The sequence below is a fragment of the Danio rerio genome, chromosome 17 (assembly GCF_049306965.1).
Source record: "Danio rerio strain Tuebingen ecotype United States chromosome 17, GRCz12tu, whole genome shotgun sequence".
Classification (NCBI taxonomy): Eukaryota; Metazoa; Chordata; class Actinopteri; order Cypriniformes; family Danionidae; genus Danio; species Danio rerio.
In genome coordinates this window covers 12,437,501-12,452,073 of record NC_133192.1, presented here as the reverse complement: position 1 = coordinate 12,452,073, position 14,573 = coordinate 12,437,501, and the positions used below count along the sequence as shown (strand labels likewise).

Sequence of the window (14,573 nt, the reverse complement as noted above, 5' to 3'; positions counted from 1 at the left end):
CCATCCATCCATCCATCCATCCATCCATCCATCCATCCATCCATCCATCCATCCATCCATCCATCCATCCATCCATCCATCCATCCATCCATCCATCCATGAGTTTAGATACAAATACCTCTAAATGCCGTCTACAATTTACCTCTAAAATAAATATTTTTATCAGGATCCTGTGTGTATGTTCAGTAATTTCACTTTTATGGCAACAAATAAGTCCTTTTCCTGGTCTTGAAAGTACAATATCTCAACATAAATAAAGGAGCATTTATTTAAAGTGCACTTGACTCTTAAGTCAAGGGTAATGGCTGCTGAATATCCAGCTTTGCCTTGATAACAAAAAAATTACGCTTGAAAAGATATTAATATAGAAAATCTCTTTACATTCTTTTTAAATGTCACAATATTTTGCTTTTGCAATGTATTTCTTTTTGATCATATGAATGAAACCTTGCAAAGCATTAGAGATGTCTTTCAAAATCCTTAAATCATAATTTTTAAAAATCTAATATGTATATATTAAAGTGTTTACATTTAAATAATTATAGTGATATGTAATTTATATTATTATATATAATCCATCAGCTAATAAAAATTATAAAATGTTATGTTTAATAATCATACAAAGTTTTTAGAGTGAGAATGGTGAAAAAAAATATTGGCAGAGGAAATTAAACTCCTCAACTCCTGGCATGTCAGCAGAAAAACATTCGGAAACAATGCTTCCAAATGCCTGTGCTCATTCTAATGGCTCATAGCAGCATTCCATTAAACATATTTATCATATTTATTCTCTGGAGCGACTCTCTTACAAAGACAGTTTGTTTTTTCCCCCCCTCAAAATATATACAGTCATTTAAATGCATCCAATATCTCTCAATCTCTCCTCCACTCTCGCAGCCCCCAGAGCCTGTTGATGTGATTGCCGTCAGGGCTGCTGCTTTAAACAGAGCCAGCGTTCTGAAGAGCATCCAGCCGCCCACGTCCATGTTTGAGGATGCAGGACTGGTCCTGAGGCAGGTCAGGCAGAGCAAGAAGACTCTGGAAGAAAACCTAGAAGCCATTTTGAGAGCCAAAGATGGAGAGGTGCTTCACACGCAGTTAGAAGCACTGTCAAAAAACAGGTACTTGCACAAAAACATATTAAAGGGGCACTACTTTTATTGTCAAATTCAATCCATTGTGTTTCTAAAGGGGTTTGTGCACAGCTAGTGTTTTTCAGCCACCTATAAACATTCGGTGAAGGGTTAATGTGACTGTTTTCCATTTTTAAAGGTTGCTTTTACAGCATCGATGTTGTAGTGTTATTTAATATAATCCGTTAAATAGACTTAAGCATTAATTTAGTTATTCAAGTGTAAAACGAGATGAAAAAAGCACTGTCAGGAGCTGCAAGGGAGTGCAGAAAGTCCATTGAAAATACAGTGATTGATAAAATAAATTTCCATATTTTAACAACATGACGCAGAACAATGGAATTTAATGCAGTGCTTCTTATCCGGTCTGAGACCAACTTTATATTGTATGTCAGTTAGGCAGTGACGATCATTGATTTTTAAAGAAACCAGATCTTAAATGAGGTGGTTTTGTAACGGCTCACCGGAAGTGCTCGAGCTGGCTGACTAAAAATGTAAAGTCCTTGTGCATAAATCCCATACAATGAAGTACATTTTCAGTACTTTCAATTACAGGGGCAATTTTAGCCCCATAAAATCCATCGTTGATAATCAAAACTAAATATTTAATTGTGTTTTCCCTTAAAAACATATTCATGTCATAAATTGGCTTGGATGTATAACTCTGCACCCCTCATTTAGTATACAGATAAAGTCAGAATTACTAGCCCTCATGAATTATTTACCTCTCGTATAAATATATTTTTTTTCCAAATTTTGTTTAACAGAAAGAAGATTTTTTTTCAACACATTTCTAAACAAAACTGTTTTAAAATACTGATTTCTAATACCTGATTTATTTTATATTTGCCATAATGAATACGCAATATTTTATCAGATTTTTTTCGAACAATAGTATTAAGCTTAAAATGCTATAACTAGCTCATTAAGGTTAATTAGGCAAGTTAAGGTGATTAGGATTGTATAACAGTGGTTTGTTCTCTAGACAATTGGGGGAAAAAATTGGTTAAGGGGTTGGGGGAAAAAATTGGTTAAGGGGCTAATAGTATTAAGCTAAAAATAGTAGTAAAAAATAAACTTTTATTCTAGCCAAAATAAAACAAATAAGACTTTCTCCAGAAGATAAAATATTATAGGAAATATTGTGAAAATTTCCTTGCTCTGTTAAACGTCATTTGGGTAAATATTTGAAAAAGAAAAAAAAAAACTAATTATTTTGATTTCAGCTGTATGTGTGCATATGAATATGCAAATTAGTCCCCGCCTCCACTCAGTCACATCGGCTCCGACCTGCTCTACTTTCATTCGCTCAACTAAAGTGAGAAACACTACCCAATATATTAAAATGGCTGGAATATAGTTACTCCCTTACCTCATTTAGTATATGCGTGCGCATATAAATATGCAGATCAGTCTCCGCCTCCACTCAGTCACGCCAGCTCACTCCAGCTCCACTTTCACATTTTTAACTAAATTGATGAACACTACTGGCACAGGGCAACATTGGATTAATTCAGCCATGTGTTTTTGAACTAAAAAAAATACAATTCTGAGAAACAAATCTGCATAGGATATTTGTCATTTATTAATGTACAATTCCACTTCTGCCTATGAATATGCAAATTAATCCCTGCCTCCACTCAGTCACATCAGCAAAGTAATAATAAACACTACCCAACGGCATGTGGAGCATTGGATAGATTCAGCCACATATGCTTGAACTAAAAAAAAACCAGCATATTTTTTAAAGAATAAGAGCGAAATTTGGTATTTGTTGATGAAAGTCCGCTCTGTAGACAGCTTTATTCCTTAAGTAATCATTAGTAATCAAATATAAATACTTTTTTTTTCATTTAAACATTTCTAGTGCCTTAAAATGATTGAATATAACCACACTCTTACCTGATTTTATATATGTTTGCGCATGAATATGCAAATTTGACTCCGCCTTCACTCAGTCACATCAGCTAGGACCTGCTCCACATTAACTCACTCAACTAATGTAATAAACACTAATCAATGGCGTGTAGCAACATTGGAATAATTGTATTATATATGTTAGTACTATCAAAACTTATTGTGAAGAATAAAAGCAGAATGTGGTGTTTGTCATTTACTGATTTACATTTTTTATATACAGTTGAAGTCAGAATTATTAGCCCACCCTTTGATTTTTTTCTTCTTTTTTAAATATTTCCCAAATGATGTTTGACAGATCAAGGCAGTTTTTTACAGTACGTCTGATAATATTTTTTTCTTCTGGAGAAAGTCTTATTTGTCTTAATTTGGCTAGAATAAAAGCAGTTTTTAATTTTTTAAAACCCATTTCAAGGTCAAAATTATTAGCCCCTATATTTTTTTCGATAGTCTACAGAAGAAACCATCGTTTGTGTGTGTATATATATATATATATATATATATATATATATATATATATATATATATATATATATATATATATATATATATATATATATATATATATATACTACAAAATCAGTTATTTACATGGCAAAAAATTACTGAAACAATTGTGAAACACGGGGGGGTTTTAAAACTACAATATGTACTGCATCGTACTAAAATGACACCGCACTGAACCACTCAACCACCACACTACTCTCTTAAAAAAAGAACAGTTTTCTTCTTTTTCTTTTATGTACAATTTCTCATGAGTATCCGTGTTGGAAAAAAAAATTGCCAAAAGAAATTGCTAGTCATAAAGCATAGCACGCAGCAATGAATTTCCTCATGCCTCTGAGAGTGCTACTGGTTAACTCCTATATGTTTTCAAGCCTCTGAAAGTTTGGCCGAGCTGCGGCGCTGAACCGTTGTGTGGTTTGATTGACAGCTGGCCTCAGAGCACACTCCAGGCAGGAAAAGGCTAAGCCAAACCAAAGCATCAGTGTGATTGGCATCTGTCAGTGGAGGCCTCAATACCCAGATGCTCCATCTCAATGTATTCAAGCCGTAACATCACCTCTGAGAATGGGGCACAGCACCGGCGGAGGTTAACAGCTCTGGCATCACATTAAACTCACCGCTGAATATTATATTAATGTTTTTAACAAAAAGGCAAGCACGTTTGTCAGCCGTGTGGGGTTTAATCAAATTTGAGTGCTCGCTGTTCTACAAAGATCATCGTAATTATGGCTTTTATGGCTGTATTCATTTTTTTGGTTGGGAATCAATTCGAACACATCTTTTCATTACCTTTTCTCTTTTTGTTCTTTTTTAATGTTTGTATGATTTGTCATCAAAATCAATCTGATTGGAAAAAAAACTAAATATTTAAAATTGTCAGAGATTAACAAAAAAAGTAATTAATACTATGTATTTATGCAAGTCAGAACAACATTAGCAGAGAAATTCCCCAAAATTATATATATATATATATATATATATATATATATATATATATATATATATATATATATATATATATATTTTTTTTTTTAAATGTGATTAATCGCGATAATTTTTTTTTAAAAAAGTGGGATTAATTCGTTAATTTATTTAATAGATTGACAGCACTAATATAAATATAAATGTAAATATGTGTGTGTGTGTGTGTGTGTGTGTGTGTGTGTATATATATATATATATATATATATATATATATATATATATATATATATATATATATATATATATATATATATATACACACAGTATATATATATTATATATTCTGGGAAATATAATATATATATATATATATATATATATATATATATATATTCTGGTAAATCTCTGTAGACTGATGGCATTTCATGCTGTTCAGCCTTTAATCTTAAAAGGTGAGAAAATTCACCAGTTTTGTCATCATTTCAGATACGCAAGAGAATCATTCCAATACTAGCTCTAAAGTGACGTTGGTGAATTACTAACAGTTTCTGCTGTTCTGACGTCAGCTGCAGATGTGAATGAATGGCGGAAGAAAGTGCAGTAGTTTAGTAGTTCCTCATACAAAAGGATATTTGGGGCTCTCTGTTTGATTTTTCGAACTATAAACGTGGATCAATCCCAAATAGCCAGAGGCGTGGCTGCAAGTTTCTTCCTGGATACCCTTGTCCTTTATCATGTGCTTACTTTCTCTGCGCTGTTTGGTGTGATTGAGTCCTAACACAATCTTTTTAGCACCTTATGGGAAGAGTTCCTTAAAAAAATCTCCTTTCGTGTTTTACATTATAACTACACTTTCATTGTGATGCTTTCATATTTAAGTCAGTGAAGTCGAACCTGAACCCCGGTCACAGCATGAGCCTCACCACCAGCAGATGATGTCACTGTGAATTATAATTTGCCTTTTGTTTCAGGCTTTAAAAGCACAGCGCTCAGAGCCAGCCGAGGCAGTTAGCAGGGATGTTTTTGCCAGGGTGGAGTCTCTAAAAAAAATAAAAGAAAATAAAAAATTGGCTTTATAGCAGGAGGTCAGACTCAATCTTAGCACTCAGCCTGCTCCCAATGTGACATTACCCCAAGTCCCTCAGGCACCAGAGCAGCTAATGGCTTGTGATACACCACGAGCCACAGCCGCTGCCGATATCATGCACATTTTGTAGAGATACAGAGAGCGGCAGAGTGCTAAAGCAGCAGTTTAAGAGCTGAAATGGAGAAGGCCGCCGCAGGACTGCTGTCTGTTATATGATGCGGAGGCTGCGAGAGCAGAAAGAACAGCAGTGTTTGACTTTCCTCAGGCTCAGTGCGACGTCAGTGCTGAAAACATCACAGGGAAGCCTTTCTGATGGCCAAGTGTTTTCAGATAGCATAATTAGTGGATGACGGATTCACAATGGAGTACAAAAGGTCACTGGTGAAAATGCTTTATGCTTTTTTTTCTAATTCGATATGAATGATATCATTGTGAATGATGTTAGCGGTACAACAGCTTTGCTGAGAAGTGGAATTTGTACTTGGAGACAAAACATTTGAACTGACGTGAACTAAATGAAAATTGAATTTTTTGAACCAAGATTATAGTACATTAATAATAAGAATAATGAATAATAATAATCATATTGTAATAATCTTTGATACAAAAAAAAAAAAAAAAAAAATATATATATATATATATATATATATATATATATATATATATATATATATATATATATATATATACATACATACAGTGCTTCCGGAAAGTATTCGTATCGCTGAATAATTCAAGGAATCGCTTAATAATTTTATAATTTTAATAATTTTAAGTAAAAAAATGAACACACTTTTATCCCTTTGACGCGTACGATAACAACGATGTGATCAGGAAATTGATTTTAATATGCTAAACTTTTTATTTTATTTTCATTTTGCTAATGTTTGTTTTGTATTCTATCATTTGAGGTTATTTTCCTCCCCATGCTTGTAATGGTTGTTCATGGCGTATCTTGCATTTTTATATCCCAATGTTGACAGGTGTAGTTTAATCACTTGCTTCTCTTACACACATAGCCTACTCTAACGAGTAGTAAGCAGATCTAATTTCTAATTTAAATATGTAAATCCAATTTATATATTTAAAATACAAGTTAACGTTTAGATTTCAAGGACATACAAATACGACATATATACATGCAACATATATTTAAAAATTTATCAAACAGAGTTATACAGTATATGAATATAATGACATACGGTATAACCTGTATTTATAAGGTCCAAGAAACATTTGCAGGTTTTGATGAATAGCCTACTTTATGATAATACTTTACATTAAGTACAGCAGTTTTCTTTTAACTTTTTAAGAACAGTGTCATTTTTAATTCACTTTTAAAATCACATTTTAATTTAAACATTGACGTTTTATTTATCTTTTTTTACCCTATAAGTGTGTTATTGTTCAAACTATTTATTATGTTTAAAGTGGCTGACGATAATAAATATTCATAAAAATAAGAATTAAACTGTAATTTTGTAGTAAGCTGTAGCTGCTTAATTGGGCCTACTATGTATTCCAATCTTTATCAAGTGGTACTTGGAGAGACACTTTTTTTCTGAGGTGGTACTTGGTGAAAAAAGTTTGAGAACCACTTATTTACAGTAATCAGATGTTGCTATCATAAATCCAGTAATTATAGATAAATAATATAAACTGGATTAATAAAAAAGTACACATATATAAAATAATCAAATAAACAAATAAATTAATTAATAAAAACAAACAATGCAATAATAATACTACATGAATAAATCAAATAAGATAATCAATTATTCATTCTCCAAAAATGCTAAATAATTTTCCCATCTTCTATAGTAAATATGCAATTTATCAAGTAATGTCATTTTTTTTTCCTATGCTGCCACCCTCCCCAATTCCATAAACCACTCTTGAAATGATGGTGGACTTGTTGAACGCCATCCCCTAATAATGATTTGTCTTCCAAAATACTTATTTTGATCCACTCAGACATCTTCACACCAAACCCCAAGACGAACAGGTCTGCCAGTACATATATTTTAGGACGAAACGAAAAGCAGCATCCAGAAACATCCTGAATCTAACTGTGCTCTTTAACTCAGAATTCCTGTCTTCAACCCAAGCCTAAGGGTGCTTTCACACCTGTGCATTGATTCTCTTGTTCTAAAACAGAGATAAAAATTGTTACAATGTTTATTTTTGTTCTTGGTGTAAGTCGCTTTTACGTGGCAGAGTTTCTAAACAAACCAAAATAGCCAAAACAAGTCATGTGCGAGTAAACTCTTCTCACGTTGGTCAGAGTTTTTCCATTTATTTTGCAGGGTCCCACTCACCTGTCATGTGTCTTTATTTTAATTCATGACAATGAGCAATAAGACATTATTGCGCTTTTATTTTGAATGGTGACACCCACAGACATCGTCACCAAATATAAATCAGATTCAGAGGTAAGACTTTCTCATACATAGCCATTGGCTTATGCATTACAGGCTTTACATTATAAAGAGAAATAACAGATAAACCTGTTGTTCGGTCAAATAAGACTGCTTTTTGGTCATATTTCCTAATGGATAAACAGCTCTCGTTAATATTTCAGCATTCTTTCACTGTTGTATTTGACATGAAACGCACATTTACCAATGACATCCCACCTCATAATTCTCTCTTTGTATAGTCGTATATGCCTATTACACATCCATCATACTCTGTGATGTAGCCTGGTTAGGATTGTATAGCTTGCTCATTCAGGCAATCTCTGTCCGATTGATTTGGCGCGGATCCGAGCACGATTGCTGGATTCGCATATGCCAAACAAACCACAGTAACTAGGGAAATGCGCCAGCTTACAAAACAAAAGTCTAGGTGTGAAAGCATCCTAAAAGGCCTAGTCGGAGTCAAATAAAAATGACTCTAAATTTTTCATTGTATAAAGTGTACTTCTAAATTTCTTGTCATTACTTTACAGATTTGGCTGATTTTCTTCCAATGAACATCGCTAAATGTACAATTTAGATCTGTATTTTAAACAGACAGGCGGAGGATGGAAACTACAGGCTGTCTTTTCCATTAAGCAGTTATAATACACTGAAACTTCATGTTCTCTGCCATATGCTCTAAGAATTACTGATAAATTGCAGTTCTCATCTGGAGCTCGACTACTCTTCTTAAAAGTACTATTTAATAGATGTCTATTCTGTAAATATTTTCAAAACTGATTTTTGTCTTGGCCCAAATGTTGGGGTAACTGGTTTAATCATTTTAAATTCAAAAAGACCGCCTAACTTAAAAATACCATTCTCTATCCATTTCTTTCAAAGAAAGTTAGATTGTTCAAAACACAGCTTGGGATTTAGCCAAATACTTGTGATTGTAGAAATGGGTTAAACTTGAATGTTTTTGCTATTCTTTTAGATACTCATTGAAGTTGTTTTGCGCTTTTGTTTTTAGCCAAAAAAGCAACAGCCTAGCAGCAGAAGCAGCGGGGTCTGCTTTTCTTGGCTCAGATGGTCCCCCCTCTGACACCTCTCAAGCCCGTCTCAGTATCCAAACTCCTCAACCAAAATGTCAGCCTCAATGTTAATTGTCTTCAAAATGGCAGCCGCAATCAGGCGCTCTCCTAATGTCTGCGTGTGCATGAAAACACAAACGCGCTGATTGATGCCGCTGCCTCTCCCTGCTCTAATGGCTTTGATCTTTTCCTCTTCTGAAAGGTCGCACGGATTGAGGTGCCAGATGCTGTTCTGCTCTTCCCCCCGTTCACCGGTTGAGCCCGTACCTCCCGCGCCGCACCGAGAGAGCGTTTCACGTCGCGCTTTATGCATGCGGCTTGATGGATTCATTCATTTGAGGAAGTGACACTGCAAAACGAGTCTGAAGTTCGATTTTATTCCCTCCATCCATCGCGGTGAAATATTAATGAGGGCATTTTGCGAACGCAAAACTTTCCGATCTCATTTCTTTATTCTCCTTCATTATGCGCCCCTCCAAAAAGAAAGTTACACACCTCACACTTGGGTAAAGGCAATATTTTCTCAGTTTGAGTTTCAATGACTTTGTAATTGTAATTATCCCATGTGCTGAAAATCTCATGAAGGGTGTTGCATAATTCAACAGATGGCGGAGACTTTGGGTTTCGGAGTCAGTCGTGAGATTTATCACTCCTCTTGCTGTTTCCAAGCCACTTTCTTGATGTTTCCTGCCGTCTTACGCTCATAACCATTATGGCTCCTTTCAGTTTGAGTAGATTCGACCTGTATTATGTTCGAGTTTCCTGACAGCTTACATCATAACTTCCGGATGGAAAGACTGGCTTGTTATTGCCTTACGTAATTGGTAGTTGTGTCAACTGCTGCTCAAAGAGAGCTTGATGACTCTGGTAATTACCCTGAGAATTACATCCGTTATTAACCTCAGAGATTACGTACTTTTATCGCTCATTTTATCGCTGAAGTCACATTTGGTAACTGGTGTTGATTTTTACATAATTCTGCTTCTGTTTCTTAGCTTTTTAAGATATTTACTTAGTTTTTATCTTACTATACCATAGTATTGCATTGCTAGTTAATTTACACTAAGTACATGAAGTGTTTTGGTTGTCAGCTTTACGACCCTGGTCTATGATGCAAAGGAGATAACATTCAAGCAACTATAAGCACTTTTTAATGTTCATTTATTTGTATTGGCTGGTTAATTAGTCAAGTCATTGCATAACAATGGTTTGTTCTGTAGACATCGGAAAAAAATATTACTTAAGGGGGCTAATAATATTGACTTAAATGCTCTTAAAAAACAATTAAAAACTGCTTGTATTCTAGCCAAAATAAAATAAATAAGACTTTTTTCAAGAAGAGAAAATATTGTTGGAAATACAATGGAAAATTCCTTGCCCTGTTAAACATCATTTGGGAAATATAAAAAAAGAAGAAAAAAAATCACTGGAGGGCTAATAATTTTTTACGTTAACTGCATATATGTTTTTTTCTTCTTCTTCTTCTTCTTCTTCTTCTTCTTCTACTTCTTCTTCTACTTCTTCTTCTTCTTATTATTTAATTATTATTATTATTATTTGCTTCAAAGTGATATTAAGCCTTATACCAGTTTGGATAAACAAAAGAAAACAATAAATAAATAAAAAAACACTAACGAAGCTCGGATTAAAACCAAACAAAATAAACAGAAATAAAAATACAATTCTGCACTACCTCCCTGGCTATAACAAATACAAGAGAAAGAGTTATAAAAAAACAAAATGTGGCTTCCAACTCCTACTGCTTCAACACAGCACTATTTACATTATTTACAGTGTTGACAATCCAGCAAAAACATAAAGTATTGGGGGAGATAAAAAAGAGATCAGAAAATAAACTAAGCGAGATAACTTCACACGCATTACACAGTAGAAAATTTGGGAACGTACAAACATAACACCACTACAATGTTTTCATCTTCAATCGCTTACATGCCAACAGTTTCTCCTCTCGCAGTCTACACCCATTCTAGTTTTTTCAAAAGACGCTCCACTTTCCACAACCAATGCCAGGACACATGGGTTTTGTTTTAATTATAGAACAATTATAGGGCATAGTCCCATAAGATAAAATTAAAGGTGCGAGAAAGAGAATAAGCAAAGAGTGAGAGAGATACACAGACACCTCCGGGCGCAACATCAGCACATCTGTATAAGTAGAATTTAAATTGCTAACTTTTTGTGGAAACCGTGATGCATTTTTTAGTTTACATTTTAATTGAAACAACAAACTTCAGTAATTCACAGTTTGTCTTAACCCTTGTGTGTTGAGGATGTGTTCATACACTCTGGGTTTTTTTGGTTTTAATTTGACCACAGCTTTCTTTTGTTTCAGCAAATGGAAGGATTTTGGGTGACAAATCTTATTTTGGCACATGTTTTTAAAAAAATGCTTTGAAAAGTTTAAAAAACTCAACAACACATACTGGGCAAATTGACTTCCCTTTCTTTATGTTGCTGGCGGTTTTTGCCCCATTGACTTATATTACAGTATGATGACATTTTTTTAATCGCAAAGCCTTGATGCCATATAATCATGCATTCTTGACTGTTGCTATTTTTCCAAGGTGGTAAGAGGTAAAAGGTTTTATTTTTACTGTTGTTCATCAGTTGCAACTGTATGGAAGTCAATAGGCCAAAAACAGCCACAACCATAATGAAAGGGTAGTCAGTTTGAACAACGGTTAAATGGACAGCACACTTAAAAATTACAGCTTATCCTCATCTTGACCTTGGGCCGGTACCATGAAACCAGCTTGTTTATTTTGCACCAATTCTGAGTTTTAGGTACCATGAAGGTACTGTAGCTCAGACCATGGCAGTAAAGAGTGATTATTGAGCTGCCTTCATGGTACCTAAAACCCAAGATTGGTGCAAACTAAACTGAAAATTAAACCAGCTAGCCAGCTAATCCAGCTTCATGGTACAGGCCTGGTTAAAGGGCACCTATTTTACCTCTTTTTAAAGATTTATTATGTCTTTTGTCTCTCCTGAATGTGTCTGTAAATTTTTATCTACATGTACCCATCAGATTATTTATTATACCTTCTTAAATCTGAGAAATTTGAGTTGTTAAGGCATTGTAGTTGTTTTTGTTTCCTGTGTCTTAAATGAGCTGGTGCAGTACTCCCCACCCATCATTCCCACGTGCGTGTCAGAGCCATAGAGATCACTCTGTATTGCTCTGAGGCGTGTAGCCTTCACGTAGATAAACAGCAAAGTGACAGACAAGAATAAACTTTCCCAACTGTTATTTGATATATTTGCTGTGGAGTTAATTCAAGCCTTTAAGCATCGATTGGTCACACACAATGTCGTTATGAAGTTTGCACGCAGACACATGGCTAATGTACAAAATAAACCTGGTTTAACTCTGCACCGTGATTGAAGCATCTTCTTTTAAAATTGGACTGACAATTGTAATGAATTACAGTGATTTGATTTGAGTCTTTATTACAAACATGCACTGTTTTAGAAACGTTTTAAACTGGTAAAAATCAGTCTTGAGGTGCAGATGATCACAGCGAGCTGAGCAGATCTTTCAATCCTTGTTGCTTTGCGTATTCCTGCCTTGTGGATATGATTATATGCATTACTACAGAGACATGTTAATACACGTCTGTGATTCAATTCGGTGGGCAGGGAAACCACACTCCTACATCATGTTGCGGTGGACCTCAAAATAAGAGGGATTAGGATCCTATTTTAACATCAAGAAATTAAAAAAAGAAACTTTTGTCTATATAAAACTTCAACATGACTCTGGACACACTGTACCTTCACACAGTTCTACCCAAACAGTTTACAACAGATGATTTTCATCATTGGTGCATTTTAATATTTGTCTAGCTGGAGAATGAGACTTAATTCTTACATTTCTTTTCACACACACACACACACACACACACACACACACACACATGTGTATATATATATATATATAGGTGGCCATAGATAATTTTTAAAAAATGTAGATTAACCTCGCTGTAGTCTTGGAAATAATCTAGAATAATTTTGATTAAAATGGCTCATTTGAATTCTGCCGAAACCATTCAGAATATGTGTGCTACCCAAATAATAACTAAAAGTAAGTCTTTGAGAACGGGTTTCTCAAGCCAAATGGCGCATTAGACCAGGGGCTCATTTTCCTGTTTCATCACAAACTGCCTGAGAAACTGTTCTACTATGATAATTTGTGATGAAAATAAATGATGTTCAATAAGATGTACTTGTGTTTACTCACTGTTTATTCAGTTAATCATGAATTTTGAACTGTAGGCCTACATAAGCTCCAAACAGCGGTTTTTGATCACCTTAATCTGTATGAAGTCATAACTGAAACTAAACAGAAATTTAATTAAGACATGTAGAGTATGCATATATTAGTGGCATTACTGAAGTAAACACTGCGATCAAACTATCATGTGGGACTTTTCGCCATAATTTCCAACAAGATTCACACACACAGGTGTCATTAAAAGACCGCACACACACATATCACGAAATGCGGAAGTTTTTTTTCTTTCCATTTGGCGTGCGCTATTAAAATCCATAACACTCACCAGTACGTATATCTTATATGCATTTAAGACCCCAGTTTGTCACAGGGGCATGAGTGAAATGTTCATGAGTGAATGTGAAACAGCTGAACTGCAGTTAAAGTCACCCAGAATTACTCTTACTGTACATGAAAGCACTTCACGTAAACACTTTAATTATATTATTGTCTAATAAGACAAATAACTAGATTACAGATGTCCATGTAAATGAAGTCAGTAGTGTCTTCGAAGTAAGTGACAGATCAAGAAGGGCATCCTGCTGATTTGATTCAGAAGGCCACTTTTTTTTTTGCCAGGCGGCTCACCAGTCAGGTATACATCCACCCTAAAATATCAAGGTGAAAGTCATCAAAGCTTGCATAAAATAGACCCAGCTCCCAACATAACTTTGAGAATAGATTAACAGTGATATTTTTTTGTCGCCCGATAAGAGTCTCGAGTTATCGCAGCACGTTAATGCCGATAATAGCCCACCACTAATATATATATATATATATATATATATATATATATATATATATATATATATATATATATATATATATATATATATATATATATATATATATATATATATATATATATTCATTTTGATGTTTGCCGATCAGCAGTAATTGAAGCTTCTATCTCTTTATGGAGCCTTTTCTTTTTTCCTCCTTTCATTTCATCCTCTCCAGATCTCTCATGAATTCCTCCATTTTTTTTTGCAGAGCGAATGTGAATAAAGCAAGGTGCTAAATAGTCTTTACAGCTCATTTTCCACTTTTTTTCCCACCTCCCGAGATGCCCAAATATACTGGATAATAAGGAGTTTAAAGGGGCTCAGTTGAAGAACGGTGGAGAAAATGACGGCTCGCTCTAAAGAGGTTAATTGAAGGTCATTCTCTCCGCTTGAATCAATTGTGCTCCATTTGGAATCACAAGTGTCTTCGAGC

General features: G+C 34.4%; 1 protein-coding gene across 3 annotated transcripts in view; it reads left to right on the top strand.

The window, feature by feature from the left end:
* The window catches only part of si:ch211-185a18.2, a 297,445-nt gene that overhangs the window by 113,852 nt on the left and 169,020 nt on the right, over positions 1-14,573 (top strand). For all 3 annotated transcript variants that reach the window (XM_073926901.1, XM_073926902.1, NM_001258228.1), the window contains 1 exon segment: positions 898-1,121. In XM_073926901.1, coding sequence (XP_073783002.1) covers positions 898-1,121 — 224 coding nt within the window.